Below are 23,516 nucleotides of genomic sequence, written 5' to 3'. Positions count from 1 at the left end.
ATGTAGTGAAATCATCCTGAACATTCTTGTGGGAAAGCCTATTGTAAATCCACATAAATATATTTTTTAAAAATCCCCAAAAGCAAAAAACTTGTGACAAACTTTTTTCCTGCATGTTGACTAAGCACCCATGGCAGGAATCAGCCCTGCACAAAGGAGGAGCAGGGCTGGTTGTAAAGAAGCTGGCTGGGCATGGAGAGCAGTTTGGTCGTGGCAGGGCAGCACTGGCTGCTCCCCCAGCAGAAGCTGCTGAGCTCTCCACGCGCGGGCTGTGCCAGGGAGATCCAGCTGCAGCTCCACGAGATACACAGCAGCCTATCTATGCAGGCTCTTATTACTCTGCTTATTTTTCACAGATACAAATCCCCCAAATTTCTCACCTTTCCTGTTCAGCAAGAAATACAGGAGTTGATTACATCACCATCAGATTCCACAAAGGTTAGCAATGTATGACTAAGTACAACCTTAATCCAGCTGTACTTATACCTTCTGCTGCTTACAAAGAGTTCAGTAGGAACTCGTTTTTAATCCTCTTGCATATAGCAGTAAAGGTTATAAAAAATTTGGAAACTAAATTTTCTTATAAATACTACAAGCATATTTAGTTTTATTCCAGATACATAAAATAATCTCTTCATTGGTATTTAGTGTCCTTTAACACTCCCAATTCATTGCTTTTTTTTTTTTTTTGGAGTTGTTAGTCAACAGCAGCGGCCCTTTTCAATTTTTTAAAAAATGCTGCTATATGATGAAAATCTTAGTTGCAATATATTCCTTTTCTGCAGTAATTTTCAAAGAGTACTTAGCTTTGCATTTCTCTGTAAAAGATCTGAAAACGACAAATTTGCAGCTTTTTTTCACTATCTATAAAATAATGTAATCCTCTATGGGACCACAACACTGGCATAAAACTACAAAATCAGAATTACTACTCCAGAATTTTAGCCATACACCTGTTCGTTATCTTCTCTTTATTCAATTGTGAATAAATAAAAAACCAAACACTTTTATTCATTGTAACTAATTGCAAAATAACACAATAACTCCCTCCCCTACTATGAACTGTTGGTATGTTTTCAGAAAAAAAACTTTACAGGCCATCTGTCTGTGTAACACATCTTCAGTCACAATGGTATTTGACAGAAAGTATGGTAACCCAACAGAGAGTTCACTACTAGGACATACTGGTCTTTCTTTGACAAGTCAATATTCATGACTTAATTTTAGGATAGACAAAAAAAGTCAATACTTATGCTATATATGATTTCAGAACTAAAATATAAATCAAGTGAGACAGAACCTGATCTGTTACTCACCATTAATTAATATTGAAAGAAATAGTAATATACAATATTATATAATACACAAAATATATTCTTTGTTAAAGAATGTACGGCCATTATTACATATGGGAATTTCAGAGCTAAGCAATCAGGTCCCAACTACACGAATCATTTAGCTGAAGTTAATGTATCATGAATTCAACAGGTGCCTCTTAGTTCACATGGATACTAAAAGATTTAAAATGAAGTATCCACTCCACAGCCTTATAGAGCCAACATCAGAGTGCCCCTGCATATCTAGGCCCATAACACATACTCTAAATGTTTGAGGAAGGTGCTCTCTATAGAAAGAATATCTTTCAGTTCAAGCTGAAATGGGAACAAATTAGAAGGAAAAAAGCAGGCCCTTTTGAAGTAGTAATTTAAGCCTTTTTGCTAGAGTTTACTAAACCATAGAAAAATTTTATCAGTTCAGGCTAGGGAAAATATTTACCAGGTAAATTAGCTTCCATCAAGTACTTCATGCACAGCATGTCTGGATGAAGAAAGCAGCTTTCTGTTATATCTGGAAAACGAGGCAGGTCTAAAAATGCTGCAAGTTCATGCATTTTGTCGAATACTTCTTCATATGTAGGCCACGACTGAAAGACAGGGTTAGAGGGGTTATACATTTGCTCTATTACCATAGTTGTTAATTATTTAAAATTATTCATGTTAAATTCTGAATTGTTTGATACAGGATTATTTATACAGATTCTTTTAGCACACTATGACCAAACGCATGTGCAAGAATAGAGCTAGATTGCAGTACTGCAAAGAGAAACATGCTAGTTTTAAATCCCATGAAGTATATAAGGAACAAATAGAAAGTTGCTTCAGATTTCCCACCACCTCACCACCTTTCTTGTGAAATGCCCATTATACATCCAGATGCTCCAAAACTGAGAGTTTTGGGAAAAAACCAACAGAGATGCAATTGAAGGTGAACTGTCTAAAGACCTAAGAGGTCAGAGAAGCACACAAGGTGGAGGCTGGCAGGGACTGCTTGAGACCACTGTGTCCAAGCCTCTGCTTGGGTCAGCTCAATCAGGCTGCCCAGGACCACATCCAGTCAGATACTGAAATCTCCATAGATGGCAGCTTCCAAGGGTTGTGGGAAATCTGCTCCAGTATTTCATCAACTCCACTGCACAAAGGAAAAAAAGATTTTGTTTTCCCTTACACTTAAATGGAATTTCTTGTATTTCAATGCCCGTTTCTTCTCATCCAGTCACTGGATATCACTAAGGAGGATCTGATTTTCCTCCTTTGCACCCTCCTGCAGGTACCACATCATACGTGCCCTGAATATCCTCCAGCTCCAGGACGAACAGTCACAGCACTCTCAGCTCCCCTCATTTGTCAGGCTCCACTCCCTGATCTCCACAGCCCTTTATAGGACTCACTCCACTGCATTCATGTCTCCCTTGTACTGGGTAGCCCAGAACAGCACCCAGCACTCCTGATGTACCTCGCCAGTGCCAAGTAGAGAGGAAGGAGCCCCTGCCTCCCTTGAGGACTTGTGCAGTCACCAAAACTGCTCAAAACTTATTGATAGTGACCTTGCAATGACACCAGCCAGCTGCCTCAACACTTGTGCAGTATCTCATCATAGCCTGTGAACCTTCATACATCCACTTCCTTCACATATTCCCTAAACTGCTTCTTAAAAACTGAGGCAAAAAGAACAATCATCACTTTAGTCTTCTCCTTGGTCTTTGTGACCACATTCCCATTCAGCACTAGGCCCACATTCTCTAGAACCCTTCCACAGAATCTTTCATGTCATTTAGTTAAAAAAAAATCCATAATTGCATATTTATTAGTGACTATAAATCTGAAATTCTCTTTTTGAAACCACTGGCTGCATAAGACAGTTCTCTCAATTTGTACTGAGGTTTTTCTGCTATAGGAGAATATAACTTACAGAAAGATTTTGACATGTTTATTCATAATGAACTCAGCCGGACCTGAAGTTTGCATAAGTATGGATGTAAGGTTTGCCCCTCCTTTCACAATACCTGAGCTGTTTAATTAAACATTCTTAATTTTCTGCAGTTAAAATGATTACTTGAATTTACCTCTAAAAGCAACAATTTCAGTTGTCCAGGCTACTTTACCATTTTAAATGTATAAAAAGCAATGATTTTTCTGCCTTAGCCAGGGATTTTTCTAATTCAGCAAAGCACTTTGTCATGTATTTATATTTTATAAAGTCAATTTGTAATATGGAACCTTCCTTTAAAAGAAACTTAGCAGGGCTTTATACTTTGTGCACAGCTTCAAAACTTTCCTGAACAAAAGTGAATTCAAGCTTCTGCTCTTTTTTTGGTTCAGATTACAGAGTAACCGTGTTTACAGCAAGACATGATGTGACCTAATGTAGTTTTATTCAATAATTTGCCTTCATTTATTTTGATATAAGCTCTGTAGCCAATGCTCAAATTTTGTTTTGAGTGATTACCAACATTACACTGTCTTTTTTAAAATTATCCCTCCTCAAACTGCAGTTCAGACTTGCATGAACACATGCTTAGGCAAATGAATAATTCTGCTGTCACCTACTATTACACATGTAACTTTTTGTAACAGTTAGGAAGTTGTATCATGTTCATTATAGTTTCTAAACAGTGTTAAAATTGGCTTAGACTGCTCCAGGACTATCTTGAGAAACAAGAAAAACTTGCACTACCAGAGTTCTGCAGAAGACCAGGCTCACAGTACTTCCCATTCCTTCTAAAAAGCAGTGCTAAATTGAATACCAGCCAATCTGGGAACAAAACCTGAATCATATGTAACTTCTCTTGAGTGTGCTGGGAGAAAAATTGAAGTCCCACATAATTCAAATAAGAACATTACATGAATACTATTCATAATTAGATAGCAAGGAAAAATGCTTTCCCCAATGAAAAGCAGTTGAATTAGTAGCTTCTTAATAATATATCACATGTGAAAATAAATTAAGACACTGGGAATTTAGTAATTTGAAGCATTCCTGTTCTCAAACATTAAACTATCACCAATGGAGCTATCCAAAGTTTGATCTGACACCGAGCTACTTTAAGGAATATAGATCTTAATTGGAGGACTCCCATCGACACCTTTATCACCTTTTACCTAAGCTTCTGTCCCTGTACCAGGACAAGGAGACAACTTTCCTATCCTAGGTATTAGTGAATCAAACTTTCTTCCCTCTGCCCAATATCTACTTTGGTTCAAAGCTTTTGTTTGCAATTTACAGGAGGCAATTTGGTTCTTTTTCAAAGTGGCTAGAGAATGCTCTGCTTTGCAATGACAACCAATGCCTTCCTTTTTCTGAAGGTAAACAAGTGGTATAAATTCTGCAAATAAAAATTAAGACTGAGAGCTACCACTTGGATTATTTTAGAAACAGTGTTAACAGACAAAAAACATTATTTGTTGATGTGTGTTCGTAAGAGATCTGAACACCCTTGGAATGTGTATCCTAAGAGAAGATAAAGATCAACCAAATCAGCTGCTGTTTCCCAGGGTTTAAACCCTAAGCTCAAAAGCATTCCCTGCAGTAGTCCCAGTGCTGTGCCATGACGGTGAGGCTGAACCGAACCCCTGCTTGCAGTCACCACTGGAACCGGAAGCTGCAAGCCCAGCTGCATCCAGCACAAGGTCACACCTGCCTGGGACACAGCACAGGGCTGAGGGCTGAAAGCTCAGGGCTAAGGACACTGATGACACTGAAGGGTTTCTGCAGTAACCAAGCACTGGCTGTTTTCACAAGTCACTGTATGCCCTGTTCATACTCTGTTTAACTCTGAAAGAGATGTGAGTTCACACAGAAAAATCTTATATTCTGCAAAATTTCAAACAAACTGGGAGGGTTAAAAGAGAAAGAACTCCCAAATTCCACACAACCAGCACAGCAAATGTTGAGACAATATTAAGAAAAAGAAAGATGCAGCAAACAACCAGCCTCAAAATTAATAAAAGCTACCACCTTCTACCCAGCTAAGTATCTCTAAAAAAAAAAAAAAAGAAAAGAACCTGATAAAACAAGTTGCGCTGGAAGCCAACCAGCAAATCCACTAGGAAAGCAGGACTCAGAGCCAGGCCATGCCTCCTTCACTTAAAAAACTCTGCCTCCAGCAATCCATGATTAAACCCCAAGGGAGGAGTACTTGGACAATAGAGGACAGTGTTAGATCATATGCCACACACTTTCCAAGTATAACTTTCACTTATCCGATCATAAATTAAAAAATTCAAGATGTACTTCTGTGCTATATTTTAGGACAACTCCCCTGTCCATCACCACATGAAGTTACTAAGCTCTCACCTTGTTTTGGGAACCTGGGAAACACAATAAAAACCACATATAAAACTCAAGTTACAAACCCTTAAGGGCACCTAATAATTCCAGGAAGACTGACAAAAAACCCTTTTAAAGCTATTCCACCTGCTATCCTTTTCAGGTGTTTCGCAAGCTGGGATTCCTTCAAGACTGATCAACAACGCTGACAGCGTCTGTAACTTGTCCAGATGGGCTACAGAGATTGCCAAGACCTTTTCTTAAACTTTGTTTTTAAAATCTTTGTATCTTATTCCCACATGTGACAAATAAGATCACTCCAGAAAGCAGTATAGAAGATTAGTATTACTTGAGAGTACTTTCCCCTGCCCCCTGAGCACAGGAGAACAAAATACACATTGTTGAGTCAGTGAAAATGTGTCTATAACAAGATTTTCATAATGATAAATATTCATTAAACTATTTAAATCAGTTGTCTTTATCTTTCGAAGTCACATGGCATTTTTCACCTGTATTAGAAAACAACAAACTAGTTTTCAGGAGCAGAGGAGCCAAACTATTAGCATGATAATCAGATCACAGTAACAGGTAATTGTTTTGAGTAAGCCAAGATTAAGCCTCTCCTACTTGTTTGGACAATATCAGAATATTGCTGATCAACAAGCAGAAAATAGTATGCACTGGCTGGCTCTCTAGAACAATTTGCAGGCTCCATAATTTCTTGCTTTAAATGTGGTCTGACTGAATCTCTTCCTGGATAACTGTGTAAGCCATTTCCTTCATCTGTATCAGGACAATATCCCATTACTTACATATTCACAACTCAGCTTATATTATAATGATAATGTTCTATTATTTCTGAAAATAAATAATTATACAGTTATTTTAAATTCTTCATTTTATATTTTCCTTTCCATCTTTCTTTCCTGTTCAGTACTTTTTTTGCAGCACAGTTCTCTTCCTTCTCCTTCTACCTGTGCATTTCCATCCTGGGACCCTTTTTTTCCCATGCCTGCACATGCTCTGAAGTTCCACCTACTTTGTGCTGCTTATATTGCACAATGGACATTTTTTCCAAGGGATTTCTTTAATGACATTTTAATTCTGGGACCTAATAAGGTCTGACTCATTTTTACATTATCAGCTTTTTGGAAATTTCAGGGAATCTTCTAATGTTTAGAGTTGGATATGCAAGGCGTCATCATTTTTAAGATGACAAATTCAACTTAGACCGAGTTTGAAAAAGCTTGTACTAAACTTATCAGGAAATGGATTAATAAAGCCATTTAACTTGTAGGTTTGGAAAACAACAAGTTATGAGGGTTGAAGAAGGGGTTTTTGCAACACAATCCAGAATTTTGCTTCAAACCTTGTGTAAAGCAGGGTATGCCCATAAAATAAAATATATTTATTGTAAAAAATAATAAACCAAATGGCTGTCCTAGTGTGTGTAAAGATCTTTGAATGCTGCCTGGATTGAAATATACATTCCCAGGAACCTAAGATGCCTTTACATTTACATAAGGTAAAATCAAGTACCAACAATAAGCAGAGCAGTCAAGTTCTCTATGGCACCTGGCTCACCTTACTTTGCTTCTGCTGCTCAACTGGTTCAGATATATCTGGTCATCTGCAGCATGAGCCTGATGTGGGATGACAGCAGCCACAGTGCATGAAGATTGCATAAAAGACTTGACAGTAGAGACAATAACCGTATTAACTGTGAAATTTACACCCAAATTAGTATTTAAAACTGAATGAAATGACCTTGTGGACCAATCAGTAGATCATTAATGATTTTTTTCATGTTTTTTGTGTGTTCTTACAGTACTACTAATCTGGCTACCTCCCTTATAAACCTACACCAGCAAGTACTGCCGATTTATTTTTAAACAACATTGATTTTCCCCCTTGCCTGACCTCTATCTACCTCTCATGCACAACCACCATCACACCTAGAACAGCCACAAACTAATGTAATACCCATCAAACACAAATTAAAGGTACTTTAACATGGTGTATTGTAATGAATACAAACGTTAAAAAAATAGGAGATACTGAAACTTTTTTTGCCATTTAACCTAGCTGGAAAGAAACAACTGTAGTCAACTTTGTAACATGGTTAGATTCTGTGCAGTGTTTTTAGGAAAGCTTTTTTTGTCAGAGCAAAAGGTATACAGAAAAGACATAGGCAATGTTTGAAGAGACTCTTTAAAGGTCCCTTCCAACCCAAACCATCCTGAGATTCTATGGCATTGTCAGCACTGTCACCACTGCTGTATAGAAACACCCTAGGCTTGTGATTTGCTGGTGAGTGTGAAAGTGGACAGGGAAGAACCCCTGCACTCTGCTCCTGCCTCCTTTCCTTGGTCACATCTGAAACAGGAGAACAGACTCCACGAGCCCCACGTCTGACCCAGTGCACTCATTTTTACATGGACTGTATTAACTGTGAAATTTACACCCAAATTAGTATTTGAAATTAGTGGATAGCACTTAAATGAGTGGAGAACATTTAAATGAGTGGATAGATTTCTCCAAACCCTGATATCCATGAATCACATACAGATGCTGATGTAACAGCAAGAGGGTGTGCCTGGAATTATTAAAAGGGAACCAAATGACAAGAAGAAGACAGGTGAAACTGCTATAACTCCATTTAGGTAACTGCAAAGAAATATGCATCTCGTGAAACTTCTTCCATTAGAAAAGACAAAGAGACCAAGCACACAAATAAAGCTGCTCCTTTACAAGCCTGCTATCAAGCAGAAGGAAGAAATAAAAGGAAATCAATTTGTCCACCTGAAAGACAGGCAGATAGGTTGCTCAAGTTATCTGTCAGGTAACAAACAGGCAGAAGGGAAGAAAAAGAATGTTGGGATACCATTTGAAAATCATAGAAGTCACACTGGCAGGCTCTCACTTCCTCTCTCCTTTTAATAACTGTTTCAGATGCAACAACTACGACATCCTAAAATCCCAAATTCCTCTTGGTCATTGCTGTAGAACAAGTGAGAAGGGCCTTTACACAGCAAAAAGATTAATTTCAGAAAATGACTCAATAAACAAAGCTTATGCCTTTTTGAGAGAAAAAAATAGGTGGTAGGGTATTAGACTGCATTAAACTGATACAGGCAGTATTTACTGAAGAATTCAAGATGGCATGAGGATGAGCCAGCAACTTACATACAAAAAAAAAGTTAATTGAACGTCTAATACAGTACTCCTTTACTAGGAAAAAAAAATTGGCTGCCTAACAGGCTTTTTAATAGTGTACTTTCAGAGGAAGACATACTTTTCATTACGTGATTCCTGGTTAAAGTGGTTTTTGAATAAATGAGTTTCAATATTATTAAACCACGAGAGACACATGCTTGAGCATTACCTTGTTCCTGCTCACAAGCAAACTCTGTCAAGTATCACTTTTCTAAAAAATGCAGTCTTTCTAAAAATACATAGAGGATTCCAACAAGGAACTGAACTCTCATAATGTATTGAAATCTAAGAGTTTGGAAACAAATTTTATTCAATTTCATAAATACTTTGGTAGGTTTGTTTTCTTTCTTCATTAAGTAATGCTTAAAGACATGTATGGACAAGCTAGAGTTTCTGTTACACAACAGCAAGCTCTCATGATAAACTTGATTACAATAACCCTTTCAGCAGTGAACTTCCTCCTCAGCTTTTTTTCTTTCAAATAAAAGCCTCACCCTTGCTTCTTTTCATTCTGCACTACTTTCTATCCTGAACAAGTACTGCATGCACCTGCTAGAATGCACAAAAAATACAGAGCTAGGTCAAGAAAAAAAGCCCCTCTGATAGATACCCACCCTCAAAAAACTTAAGATTACAAGGTATCTCAAAACACCAGCAGACCAAAGCAGGAATCCCTCCTTGTTTGGGAAAGTAAGTGCAGCATAGTTATTAGCAGAATTTGTATAGATAGAATTTTATCACTCTCAAAAGATTTTTTTAATAAACAAGAATGACCAGCTTCTGTCTGAATTTGAATTCTTTAAATAGTTACCACTGAAAACAACAAATAAATTATATGGCCATTAAGGTAATTCAAATTTTAGTCAGGAAAAGAAGCTCTTGCACATTATACCTGGAATATTTTGAGAGGAAGACTTCAGCAAACAGAGGAACATGTCTAAAAGCCAGTCTGATGGATAAGCTTCTCAGGGAAGCAGAAAGCTCTTATCATTCCAGTCCAAACTCTCCAGGAGAAAACAGCAAATATTTTGACCTGCATTTATGAGTTCATGAACAGATTTAGTCAGGAATTACTCTGTTTGAATCAGACCCAAACTAAAACATATATGTGCAATCCACCAAAACTTAAGAGTGTTAGACAATCCACCTGTCAGCAATTTCCTAAGAGCTGTGTAATGACTTGAAGACATGTGCTTTAGCCAGTAGCAGATTATTAAGGGATACAAAATCCTTTCAAAAATCTAGTGTTCAAAGAAAAATAAATACAGGCACCATTTTACAGCATTTAGAAAATCTTCAGGTTTCTTCATGATTGTGGCACAAACCTACCTCAGTCCCTCAGGCAGGTGTCTTTGTCCCAGTTTTCCACCTTGGGACAAAGCAGCACAACACCAGCCCTGAGAGCCCAGCCCAGAAGGAGCAGCCGTCTTGTGACCGGGGGAATGACCAGCATCAAAGGAGGAGAAAGGACCAAGTATTCTGCAACTGAGTTGGTTTCATGTGGCTTGTACTAATGCAGGCTTGAACTCCATATTAAATGAGAAAAAGGAACAGATTCAGAGCAGCTCACTACTTCCTGCATGCTGAACTAAGACACTATCTCGGTTTAGAAACAATATGAGATGAAATTGTAATGACTACACCCTAGAGCACTTACAGTCTCAGCTAAATGCTGAGATGCTCTTTTCAGTAATTCCTAAATTTCATATGCTCAATTGTAAAACTTTAATCAGTACTCAAAGAAATGAAGATAGAGTATTAACTTAATCTGTTCACAAATCAAGACCTGTACTTTCTGTTCGGGCCCAAAGAGGACTGCACAGAACTGAAGACTGTTCAGAAATACTAAGGGTAAAGTGCAAAACCCCTTAAGCTGCAGTCCCTGTCAGCCCAGGATGGCTCCCCCATGACCTAGAATTTATTTATTCTTAAATGGCTTTTCACGTTTCTCTTCTTGCCACATTTCTAGGCCAGACTTCTTGTACATGTTCCTGTTTCCTTCTGGCATTGGGATCATCACTATTACTCAACAGTAAGGAATTTTACATTGTGAGTTATTAAACAAGCAATTCCTTTATAGTTCCTCCATGAAAACAAACCAAAAGGTCACTAGAAAAATACAAGCTATTTTTCAAATAGCAAAGTTTTGCTTAAGAAAAATGTGTAATATTTATTGCTTAGAATTCTTTGGTGTAGGCTAGACATACCCATTTTATGTAATGATTTTGTATACTTTTACCATTCAATCATTCCTCAACATTTTTCAAGTTGAATAAAAAACACTCTGACATCTCTAAATGTGAAACTTTATCAGACCATATTTAGTTCGCTTAACTTAAAGGCTTGAACTATGACTTTAAAAGAGTTCTTTTAAGATAACTAGTTAATGAAAAATGAAGTTTTACGATCTTTAAAAAAGTCTCCCCGGAACACAAAACCCACAAACTGAAAGCCTAACTGAAACCCCAGAACAAAAAAGAAAAAGTGACTGTACCACATCAATCAGGATAATCTATTTAGCCTTGCACCCAGAAGCGAGCAAGCAAAATGTGCAGGGAGGAATTTAAGAACCAAGCAAGCCACAGCACTACCAAACATCTGTCCAGCTTCATACCATTTGTGGCTGACTCAGCAGTGAGATCTCACTATTCTTTTGTTCCAGATCTCTATTCCTCCATGACATTTGTACAGTCAGCATCTGGCCCTTTTAACATCCAGAGCATCACTTAAGGCAAGGAGTTTCACCAGTTACCCACAAAACATATGAAGCCACATCTCCTGCTGTTTGATTCTGAACCTGCAAACCAGCAACTTCTGCTGACAACTCCCAGTCCTTGAATTGGGAGAGACATTGAACAATTGCCTCCTGAACATGTTCTACAAACTATCACCACATCTTCCTCTTAGTCACCTCTTCTTTAGGTTGAAAGATGAGTAGATAATATTAATTGTTTCTTGCAAGAAAATTGTCCCTATTTGATAATCCTTGTTGTGACTCTCTGTACCTTTCAGTTCTTCTGCAACAAAAGGGTAAGAAAAGCAAAATACTCAATTAAAACTTCATACAGTATTTAAGATACAGTACATTATAGATTCATACATTAACATATTTTTTTTCATCTCCATTCTTCATTAGATGTCAGGAGTTACTAGAAAATAACTTTAATGTAGCTGGTCTAAAACAACTGCATGTTCAAAAAACGCATCATAAAGGGATTACAGAAACCTGTATCATTAATATCACACAAGTATTTAAACTAAGGCTGGTACATGAACATAGCAGCATTGCTAACACCAGCTTTCAGAGAACACTGCAAACCAATTTTTCTTTGCTTAATACTATTTTTTCCACCTAGAATAAAGATATTCATGTCAGCTGTTGGACAAGAATGAAGTCTGAGAAATTTCAAGCAGTATTTCTCCATCTGTATTCTCATAACTATGAAGCTCCAAGATTATATATCTCAGTAGATGCAACAAGGGGAATGTCTGACTTATTCCAAACTGCTCACACAGAATTCAGAATTTTATTAAGAAAAAAAAAGAGAGGAAAAGTGAAAAAAACAAAGACTGAATAGAGTGATGAAAACGAAGGAACTTGCAGGTATATAATTGTTTACACTGCAATTTCTTTTCAAAATTATAATTCTTCTTCAAAAATTCCTTCTGCCTGTGTAAGTAATCTTTGCATGTATCAGCAATATGCATTTTACTTTTTTTCCTACATGGTTTATTCATAAAAAATGGTCAGCAGACCATTTTATTTAAAAAACCATCTTCAGACTAGAAAATTATATAACATGTTACTAGCAGAGCACTGTTATCATCTACTAAATTAGCAACATTAAAACAGTCACCAAACATTATAAATCACTTCCACAATAACAATTTGAGAACAATGACCTCACGCAATATTCACAATACAAAAGCATACAGAGAATTTCACTCCTTAGACAGTGGGACAAGAAACATAAAGCCTTAGAACAGTGATTCAGTTCACCTGTCCCTCCTAGCAGAGTACTATAATTAGGAGACTAAATCCACACCCACAACTAAAGAAATACCTGCACTTAAGAAATACTCTCAAGTTTATGAACTTCTATTACATACTCAAACTCTGTAATGAAGCAAATTCTAATCCTTTGCTTTTAAGTTGATGAAATTACAGTGCCATAAATAGAATATTTGATATAAAACATTTGCAAAGAATGAACTATCATTTGCTCTATGAAAGCACTCAGCCACATTCCATCCAATTTAGGGTACAAATCAAGGAATTACAGGAGAAAACTGAAGGGACACATTGGCCTGAAGAGCAAGACAAGTACCTATATTTTTAGTGATGCTAAAAACAGTCATAGTGAGATCTCCAAGGATCTTCAGTGGTCAATATTACAGTTTCATATGAATTTATGCCACCTATGAGCAGAACACTCTACAGACATTCCTAAGTAACACCATCCCCTCTGCTTTTCCCTGGGCACTTCATGGTTCAAGGACAGAACTCGTCCTTGACTGTGGTGCAATGAAGGTCACCAGTGATCTTTTGTTACGTGAGAACATTATTCATTCTTTCAGTTTGAAAAGAATGATGAAAAAGTCCTTAGGCTTTGTTATCAAGCTTTGCAAGCTTGCACAGACCTCCAGAAGAGCTGAGTGTAGGCAAGAAGAGAGAAGTATTAGTACTCTAATAACAGTCACTCTGCTAATCTCTATTCTTCCTTGCTATCTACATTTATGTGACCTAATGAAAATACTCTCAGTAAGTGAGAGAGCAGCTACTTTTCAAAGCTTCCCAGGGAAGATCCTATCTAAGTTTATACACTTCAAACACAGTAAAATATCTATGATATGCTTCTGACTGCAGGAAACAAAACAAAAGAAGTTCAAGGTATCAAAACCAAAATGCAAACAAGTGTTTCCAATGTGAATAAGCCAAACAATACAGTTAGATACAGGAGTGATAGTTTCCTTGTGTTATTAAGTACTGTAAATTCAAAGAATTAGTTTTTAATAAACCCATAATACTGATGCTACTTCTGGTCAGAAGATAAATTATTCAACAAATCCCAGCAGCATATTTTACACAAACCCCCTCACACTTTGTAACAAGCTGGTAGAGATTATTAGAAATTACTGGGGATTGAATGCCAAATTATTTCTACAATTGAGCCATTATGCTTGAAAGCTAAGGACTAACCAATTCCTGCTTTTGGCCATATATGGCAGGTAACTGTCAAATCACAGAGCAACTGTCTTTCCTTAATCCATGAGAAACCCTCCATTTTTATGTTTTCCTCCAGGCGACCTGACAGCTCTTCTTCCCCCAGCATTCACAGGGAAATCAAAATCAGGAGGCGTCTTAAATTACTTCAACTTTTCAGCTAAATTTACAAAACAAAATGGCTTTTACTATGCTTACACAAAGCTGAATTGATTCACATACATTTTTGTGGCACACCCCCATGTAACTCAAAGCAGTTTTACTGAGCTACTGAGTTGTTGGACGGTCACAAGGCACAAAGTGGTACAAGTATTAACAACCATATTCTGATTGTAATATTGCCTGTAATGAAGAAAGTGAGAAAAAGGATATAAATGTGAGGTTCCATATGTTAACCCATCTGCAATAGTAAAACTCTGGAACATATAATCATATTGTAACATAAATGATTAATATTACATGTCATTTATAATGTGGAAGACAAGTCCCATGCTGGGTGGTACTGCACAAGGACACAGGTCCTGAGTTTAAAACTTGTTCTCAAGTAGACCTTTCCAAATACAGTCCTGGTAGGTCACTACACTCCCAGACAGATCCGCCATACTCCTCTTTTTATTGTGGGATAATTGGATAAAGGGAAAACCACCAAAAAAAAGACAAGAAACTATAGCTATTCTGCAATGAAACACAATGGCTAAGCTGTAAGCAGCAGGGAAACTTAAAAACCCAAACAACCCAAAAATCTTGAATTTCAATGCCACAGATAAATAGGTAAGTCATGAAATAGGAAGAAAAGCAAGACTGAGCTATAACTGGAAAAAGAATACGAATCCATTGCATTAAAAGCACATGTAAGGAAGGGAAAAATTACGTCTGCAAAAAAGTAAACCCACTATCTGATAAAATGGAGTATTTTAGAAAGGAGAGGCCCAGATAATTTACACACAAGAAGCTTCAAGGAAATAACTGAGGAGTTGTCTGAAACACAAATGTTGTTTTTTAAATAATCTCAAGAAATTCTAAACATCAAAGGGCTCTCCACTTTAATATGCAGTATTTAAAAAAATGTAAAAAGGGAGATTCAGGAACTGTAGAATGATTAGCTTGGCATAGATCCTGAACAAATTAATACTATGGCAATGGGAAAAACAGAAGCTAAAAATATCCTGTCAGTCAAGCAACCTTTGTAAGGTCAGGAGAGGAGAGGAGACAGTGGACGGAAGCTCCAGCTCTCATAAGAAGCTCTTCTGAAAACCTTTTTCCAAGGAAAGTTAAAGGGGAACCAAATAAAAATTACCACTAAGTCTCACTGGAAGAATGTAACTCATACTTTAATCAAAACTCAAGAGCTGCTCTGCAGGAAAGAGCATCATGAAGAACAAAGCAGCAAAACAGAAGCATGCTTGATTTGCTAGCCAAGGAGCAGCCTGGCAAATTCATCTCAGAAATCAGATCTCTCATGTCATCAGCAGAAGTGGGATTGAAGCTGACACAGAAAGATGAGTGACAGAAGGATTAGTGCTAGAGAAATATGGATACCAAAGTGCTGCCAAGAATAAAACCAAGCAACACTTAAAAAATGGAAGAGAAGAAGAAAAAGTAAATACAAACTATTGAATACTGTTAAAGAAGAAACGAAAGAGTTGGAAAGTTTCCAGGCAGAACAGAGAAGAATGATCATCTCTCAATTTTTCAGGGAAACCTTTCACTCCTAAATAAAAGAGGAAAGAAATTTACTAAACCAAGCTAGGAAGGGTGTGTGTGTAAATGTGTAAGAGCAAGGTATGCATTCCTCCAACACAAACAAAATGAAGCCAAAGCATCATACAGAATAAAATACTTCACGCTCAACTGGCATATTCTCAAAAGAGCTGAAGATTCCAGTCTACTTTTCTAAATACATTATGGCATCTACTTCAATACCCATCACAGGTCACCTTTAGGGAAAGGAAAGCCTTGGATGAATTATAGAGCAGCAAACATTTGTTTTCAAACTGTTCAATTTCCCATCAAAGCTAACATCAGTTCATAATGGAGCATTAATTAAAGTCCTTATTTAACTGAACACAGATGAGCTGCCCAGAGCTACTGGCCTAATCCAACACAGAAAGAAACAAAATTTTAATATAGAATGATAAACCATTAAACCTGAAGGAAACAAGGTATCAGCAAGAAGATAAGAACAAGAAACTTTCCAGTTAGGTGGGATAAAAGTGAAAAAAATCATGACATGTAATTTTGAGTTTCATGATTTACCTCTCTTGTCCACAACAGGTTTATGACTAGCAGAGTATATTTCTGCTGCTTTACCAGGATGCATTCAAGAATTTTCCACAGGCAAAGGTAAGGAAGAATGCTAACACCATTCTCAGCTGGAAGTTTGGAAAGTGTTTCTGTATCATGAAAAATTCTGAGGAGTAACACTAGGAGTAATTTAAGAATTAAGACATCCAGGGACGGAAATAGGCAAATTAGAGCAGAATTCAAACCAAACAGTGCTTCTGTTAATCTAAGTTGGAAGCTGGATGTGTAAAAAGAAACAAAAAAAGCTATACTAAGACAATCAAAAAGTAGTATAGATGGTAATTTTATCATGCTGACAAGGTCAAATCTTTTTAAGTAAGTACATTCCTTGTTATAGGCAGCAATACTCTGGATTATAAAAAACAAACAAACAAAAACCACAAAAAAGAGAGGACAAAATTGAATTACAGAACAAAAAAGTAAATATTTTTAAGAGACAGATTCCTAGGCAGCAAGGTGTTTCAACAACACCGTCAACACTAAAACATTCAGTGGGCCTTTAAAACATGTGGATTTAGAATTGTGCAGCCACATCCACCTAAGAGAAATGGAAGGGGAAGGGGGAATGGAGAAAGGCTTATAGAGAGAAGCCATTCCATGACCACACCCCAGGGCAGAGGAAGTAGCAAGGATAATTGAGGAAATAGCCATTCCTTTTGTCTTCAGGGACAAGTTGGTAGACAGGTCTGAAAAGAATTCAACTAACCCACCAAACTCAACTTTCTCCAGGCCTCCCCATCCCTGGGAAAAAAAAAAAAAAAAGAAGAGATTCTTGTTTCTTCTTAAAGCTTTCTTTTAAATTTGGAGAAGAGATTGAGAGAAGGGAACTTCTCTGAGGTCACACATCACGCTCCCTGACAAGTCCAGATACTTGTGCACCCTGAGACAACCATTTCCAAAGCTCTTTAGCACAACAGGATCCGAAAGATGCTTATGAGACTACACCTTTCCTGCTGCACACAGCACATACTCCAAAGTGACGTGGTTGTTATCTTCAGTACTTTAGAAAATCATGTTGCCCAACATCCATGGGAGTGACCTGCTTACCTATATATACACTTTTATTTAAATTTGTGTGTGAGTGAAGAATGTGAGAACCAAAACAAAGCATTACTTTTGGACATTAAAAAAAATCCACTGACAATGAGTTAAAGGTAAAATACACAGAAAAATAGCATGTTTTATAAAAGTAATGAAAGCTAAAGGTAAATTTCAGGCAGTAAAGCACAACAAACTTTTAAGTCCAAGAAAATAATACTGAAAGATAATTGGGTATACAGTCCCAAGTCAAAAATGAATGGCAAGACAGACCTATGGCAAAGACTAGTTGTTGATAGTTCAAGGCAAAAGGGATGATTTAATCAATTTTGTATAAGGATAAAGATAAATCCCTAAAAGCAAAGTGGAGGAGATGTATCTTAAAGATGTATCCCTACTTCATGCAGAAATAAAAGAGGGAATTTGGTGCAGCTGGAGGACAGATTATATCAATAAAACAATACAAGCTGAAAACACATTATCCAGCGAACATTATATATACTACTAATAATTTACAAATACATTTTAACTCCTACACTAATGGGTTTTAAAAGAAATAGATATCCTAAAATCCTAGATATCCTTTGTGCATTAAAAAGGGAACAAAGGTGACTTCCACCTAAAGAAGAAAAGATGACTGCACTTACCAAAGATGTATTGACTACCGGCACAAGCCTTAGGATGAGCAGAGATCTACTGTAGTTAAACAATTTGCAAATACAAGAAAAAAACCCTTGACCTCCTGCACAGAACAAAACCAAAAACTTATATATCTTATTCTTCCTTCATACATACAAAAAGATTTTAATCGAATGGAATAAGAATACTTGTTTTAGAAAAAAAAATTTTGCTTTTCCTTCCTTGTACTGGGAAGTTAGAACTTCTGAACAAAACAGGACCATCTTGCTGCTGCTGCTGTTTGCCCTGTTAACCCTCTCATTGTACCTATTTTCCAAGGGCTAATTTATAATATACACATGATTTAATAGAGGAAGGGAAAAATAAGATGATTAATCAAGTAAAAGCTTAGAAAACTGACTTGGAACAATGGAAAGATAAATATATATGGAAGATAACTCAATTTTCTTAAAGATCTTCTATAAATTACTTTTATCCTTCAGAAAACACTTTGAGTAGTACTTATCTCTAGCTAGGCCCTGACACCTGTCTAACAGTTATACATCATGATTAAAGATAATATAGAGAGCTGGAGGCTCCTTTTCTCTTTATGAGACAGTCATGCCCAGAGCTCCCAGACCTCTGGACAGAACTGTTGAGATACGACCATACCTTTGTGGCAGCTATTTTAAATAAAGCTCAGTTTTAGCAGAATGAAGAATTATGCCATTCTTGTTAGCTGTTCCACTACCAAAATATGAAGGGCCTATCTGCCACCTCTACAGAAAATGTGAAACAGAATATGAGGCATACTTGAGGTTGGAAGGGACCTCTGGAGATTATACATGGAGTCCAACACCTCTGCTGAAGCAGCATCAACTACAGCAAGCTGCTCAGGACTGTGTCCCATCAGGTTTTGTGCACCTCTGAAGATAGGGACTCCACAGTGGTCCAGGGTTACCTGTTCCAGCACTCAATCACCTTACACAGTGAAAAGGTTTAATATTCAAATGCAATTTCCTGTTTTTCAGTCTGTGCCCTATATTTCAGTTGTCTCCTGTCCTTCCACTGCACACCACCAAGAAGAAAGCCCAATGCCATCCTCAGACCTCCCTGACAGACATTTATACACATTACTGACATTGCCCCCAGCCTTCCCTCCTCAGTGATAAACCCCCAGCTCTCAGCCTCTCCTTGCACCTCTAATTGCTAAATAGGATGCAACACAGGGAAAAATTGTCAGTGATACAGACTCCATTCCTAAATTACACAACACAGAAATTTATCACAGCTGGGAAGCCTAGTAAACTAGTCCCATTCCTTGCATATGGAAAACTACTACTAAGTAACAAGTCATAAAAAACCCTTTGTGCATGTATACATACACATGCCACTACACAGAAAGTAGATGACTCACTTCATAATAATGTTGCATTTACTTTTCTAACACCTGTAACAACTTCAACCTTGTACAAATTCAGCATATTTTGGGTATGTAGGAAATTGTTACTAAAAAAACTCTTTAAGCCACTGAGAATATTTATATACAAGATGAGCTTCATCAAGTTAGGCTTCATCTGCACTTAACTGATAAAGCAATATTTAGTATGATTTCAAATCCTTCAAGTTATTGTAACAAAATTACTTCTTGATTCAAATTTGGGATGCATAGAACACAACTAAATAAACTAAAAATCTGTTCAAAATTAAAAAGGAGACATATGGAACAGTCCTGTTAGTTATCAATATTTTGGAACATATTTGCAGCTTATATTCACCAGCTTTGAAGTACAACAAATAATGGCATTAGAGCAACTTACACGCCTGATTATAACAGCCATAATATCATAAAGGTTTTTAAGATAATTGTCTACAAAATATTCAATACAGAGCAAAGCAGAAAAGAATGTAAGGTATATTTTCAGAATGGAGTATTACACAATCTCATTTCCTGCTCCAGGACAATAACCTCATCTCTTGAATTTCTCAAAACTCAGATGCCAAAACTAGACACAGAAAGACATTGGTAATCTCAGTGCTGCAGTGAGAAACATGAAATGTAGGAAAGAGCTAGTAAGGATTTTGCAGTTATCAGCCTCATGATGTAGTAAAACCCATTAAAACTAAATAGAACTGAGGATGCCTTACTAAAGTAACATTGAAGGTAGAGTAAGGAGCAGATATTTCTAAAAGAGAAAGCCACAATAATAATGGAATGGCTGGCAAACAAATGGTACAGTAAGCTTACAGAACTGTACCTCTATGTATCAGTGAAAACACAGTTAAGAGATTACTTGGTTAGTGTGCATATCTACTTATGCTTTGGAAGTGAAGGGAGCAGCCCTATCCCAAAAGGAAACAGTAGGATCCTCCAAAGGAAACTCATCTCATCTCGGTAAACCAGTTCTCCCACTTGGAGGTACGGTACAAGCTTTACAGCTGCAATTCATAAAACAAAAACTCATCCAGAAGACAGAGGCAAAGAAGGACAAAGACTTAAAACCAAGTTTATACTCGTATCTCATATACCAACATCTTTTCTGTTAAGGAAATATCTAAGACAAAGAAATCAGGAGGTTTTGTAATAAATTCATCTCCTGATTTTTAGAATTTATTTTTAGCGGTCATAATTCTCATTTATCCAAACAGGAAAGCAGTAACATAAAACCAGAAATAATATAAATGCTAAAACTTCTGAAGGCACAACTCCTAGCAACTCATGACCTGCTGAATATAAGCTACATATTGGAGAATGTTAATGTTACTTAAAACGTCATCAGTGAGGGCAATTCTTGGCAGAATTGCTGCTTTCTGCTCTTAAGAGCTAAGATTTTATTTGCACACTTCAAAAATCTGTAATAAGTTTTTATCTGCAACAGAAGTGTCATTGGGCAATTGTTACTACAATACATAAGAATCTTAGATAAGGGAAATTAAATTTCACTCAAGATTGTTACTATTCAGTTCCTAGAAGAGCTGTATCCCCTCATGTAGATTTTAGATTTGATATATTTCAACCAGTAGAGCAAGGAACTGAACAAGGGATAGCATCTAAACCATATTTTATTAAAAGAATATGGAATTATAAAAAATTCAATAGATATTTCAAATAAGCACCAAAAGGGATAATATATGGCCCTTACACTTGAAGCTAAATTGTTTCTGAGTGTTTTGAGAGCAGTTCCGAATACCCTTTTCTCCACAAGTACTTATTGATTTCGTTCTAACTTACGTAATCAGTTTAATAAGACTGGTTAAAGATTAAAGCACTCCAAGTCACAGAGTGCACTACTTTCTGCCAGGCTCCAATACTGTGAAATACGAACCCTATTATATAACAATAGATTTAATCAATTTATTAGTACAGTGACCAAAATAATTAAAATACCACTAAATAACTAGGTTTTGGTTGGGTTTTTTTTAACTTTTCCTTTAAGAAAAAAATTACCTCTACACAAAAGATCTTAAGATCAAGTCCACATAGCTTCATTTTCTCCGGAAAATGCTGGAAAACATTCAAATATGGAATATGCCCTTCAACAACAAACCTGCATTAAAAAAAATGAAGACCAAATAAAAATAATATACAGGACAACAAATTCATATGTTTATTATAAAATTAATATACAAATCAACTTCTGATTTGAAATAACATCAGTATTATGCTACCTAAGCAATTCAACCTGAAGTTGCACACCTGAAATGCTCCACAGAACAAAAACCAGTTCAATCATTTAACAGGCTTTTAAGTTCAAGCTCAGATGTGACTGACAAATAATAACGTTATGGCAGTAAGCATACAATCAACAAGCTTACATGGAGTTTGTTCTGCACATTCTTCAACTCCTGCATTTCTTGAACTGCTTTAAGCCTCCTTTGAATGGCATGGATTTTTTTTTTTTTCAAAATTCTAAAGCTTTAAGTAAATTTTACTTTTAAAACACAGACTTCCTGCTGGAGGAGTTTGAATCGGGTAACATGATAGGGAAGAAAATCACAGAATGATGAGTGGATACATAGAACTGAAGCCACATTACTTATATTTCTATGATGATACTCTTCAAAAACAGTATTACTGAGGGATGAATAGAAATTGTTTTGTATACTAATAAATAAAAATAATTTAAATTTTATTTGCACACAAATAATGCATCTTTGTTGTTAAAAACTGGTTTTGGTAAGTAGTTGACCGTATTATTTGATATTTTTATTGAATACACACACACGCATATATATATATATAAAATATATATATATTTAATATTTAAAATATTAAATATTAAAAATATATAAATATATATTATATATTATATTAATATATATTTATATTATATATAAAATATTAAATATATATATATATATATATATATATATATGTAAAAGAAGAGACTTAACAGATACCAATAAAAAGCCACCACTACACCAAACCCCTCCTCTTATCCAGCATCTTAACAGATACCCACAATAGGACAAGGAAGCATTGAACAAGCACATATCCTCCCAAGGCAACACACCCATTCCACATTAAGGCACACTGGTAGTCTCCCATAGGACTAAGCTAGAAATGCCTTCCCATCTCCTCTTCTCCAAACCAATTTTGTTAAAAGAGTATATTAAACCTGAATAAGTTGACATTACAAACAGAGAAGACACTAATTTTAGGACTAAAAACAATTTTCTCCCCTGCTGATGAGTGTTACCTGCACAGGACCTCTCTGATCTCGCTACATAGATTAGTAACTTCTTGGTCTACGAATATTTAATGTCCCTTCTGAGCCTATAGCAACTCACAAGCTCACCTGCTATCTTCCTGTTCTGTGCCTCATCACTATTTGTTTCATGTTATGTAGTGAGTATCTACTGAAGTTGACTAAAATAATGTTTCAAAGCTAGTTACTGCAAAGTTTACAGTTATAGGCTACTTTTTTTTTAAGCAGTCTTACATGAATTTTCAGTTTAATTGAAAAAAATGAGTTAAACCCAGGATTAAAATAAAAAGCGCATTTCATGACTGAAACAGTCTCATAATAATGTCTCATATAATTCATAATGAAACTGTCTCATAAGAATAATCTATAATGATTCCTGAAAAATAATATCAATATGAAAAATCATATTGCCCAACAGCCTTGGTTCCAAAGCTCTGCTTATTAGTCTCTTAAGTGAAGAAGTAACAGGTGGTGCACAGTCCTTTCTAATCAAATTGTGTAATGATAATTTTGCTAATGAAATTTCAGTAGCTTTCCTCAACCAGCAGGAACAGCATTTCCCCACCCTGAGTGGAGATGTGCACTGGACTCCCGTGAGGTTGTTCTCCAAACGCAGCCCCCATTGCTGGTCCTTGCCACCCTGCCTGACCTGCTGAGCAGCTGGCACATCTGTTCCTTAGCTCCTTTTAGTCATCCACTACACTGAGGAACATAAGCTTCAGGTATGGTTTCACAAAGTTGATTGAGCCAAACTAAAAGCTCAACATAACTAGCAGGACCTCCCTCCTTGTCATCTAGCC

At 36.5% G+C, this 23,516-nt stretch overlaps 1 protein-coding gene across 1 annotated transcript in view; it reads right to left on the bottom strand.

The window, feature by feature from the left end:
* TAF1B (TATA-box binding protein associated factor, RNA polymerase I subunit B) overlaps nt 1-23,516 on the bottom strand; it is a 45,749-nt gene that overhangs the window by 9,982 nt on the left and 12,251 nt on the right. Inside the window, exons 8-9 of the mRNA XM_053938714.1 lie at nt 21,456-21,555; nt 1,777-1,924 (exon numbers count right to left, since the gene is read on the bottom strand). Of these exons, the coding sequence (XP_053794689.1) occupies nt 1,777-1,924; nt 21,456-21,555 (248 nt within the window). The remainder of the gene's footprint in view (nt 1-1,776; nt 1,925-21,455; nt 21,556-23,516) is intronic.

This window comes from Vidua chalybeata, chromosome 3, assembly GCF_026979565.1.
Source record: "Vidua chalybeata isolate OUT-0048 chromosome 3, bVidCha1 merged haplotype, whole genome shotgun sequence".
Classification (NCBI taxonomy): Eukaryota; Metazoa; Chordata; class Aves; order Passeriformes; family Viduidae; genus Vidua; species Vidua chalybeata.
Note: the sequence above shows the minus strand (reverse complement) of the source record. Positions and strands in the feature narration are given on the sequence as shown.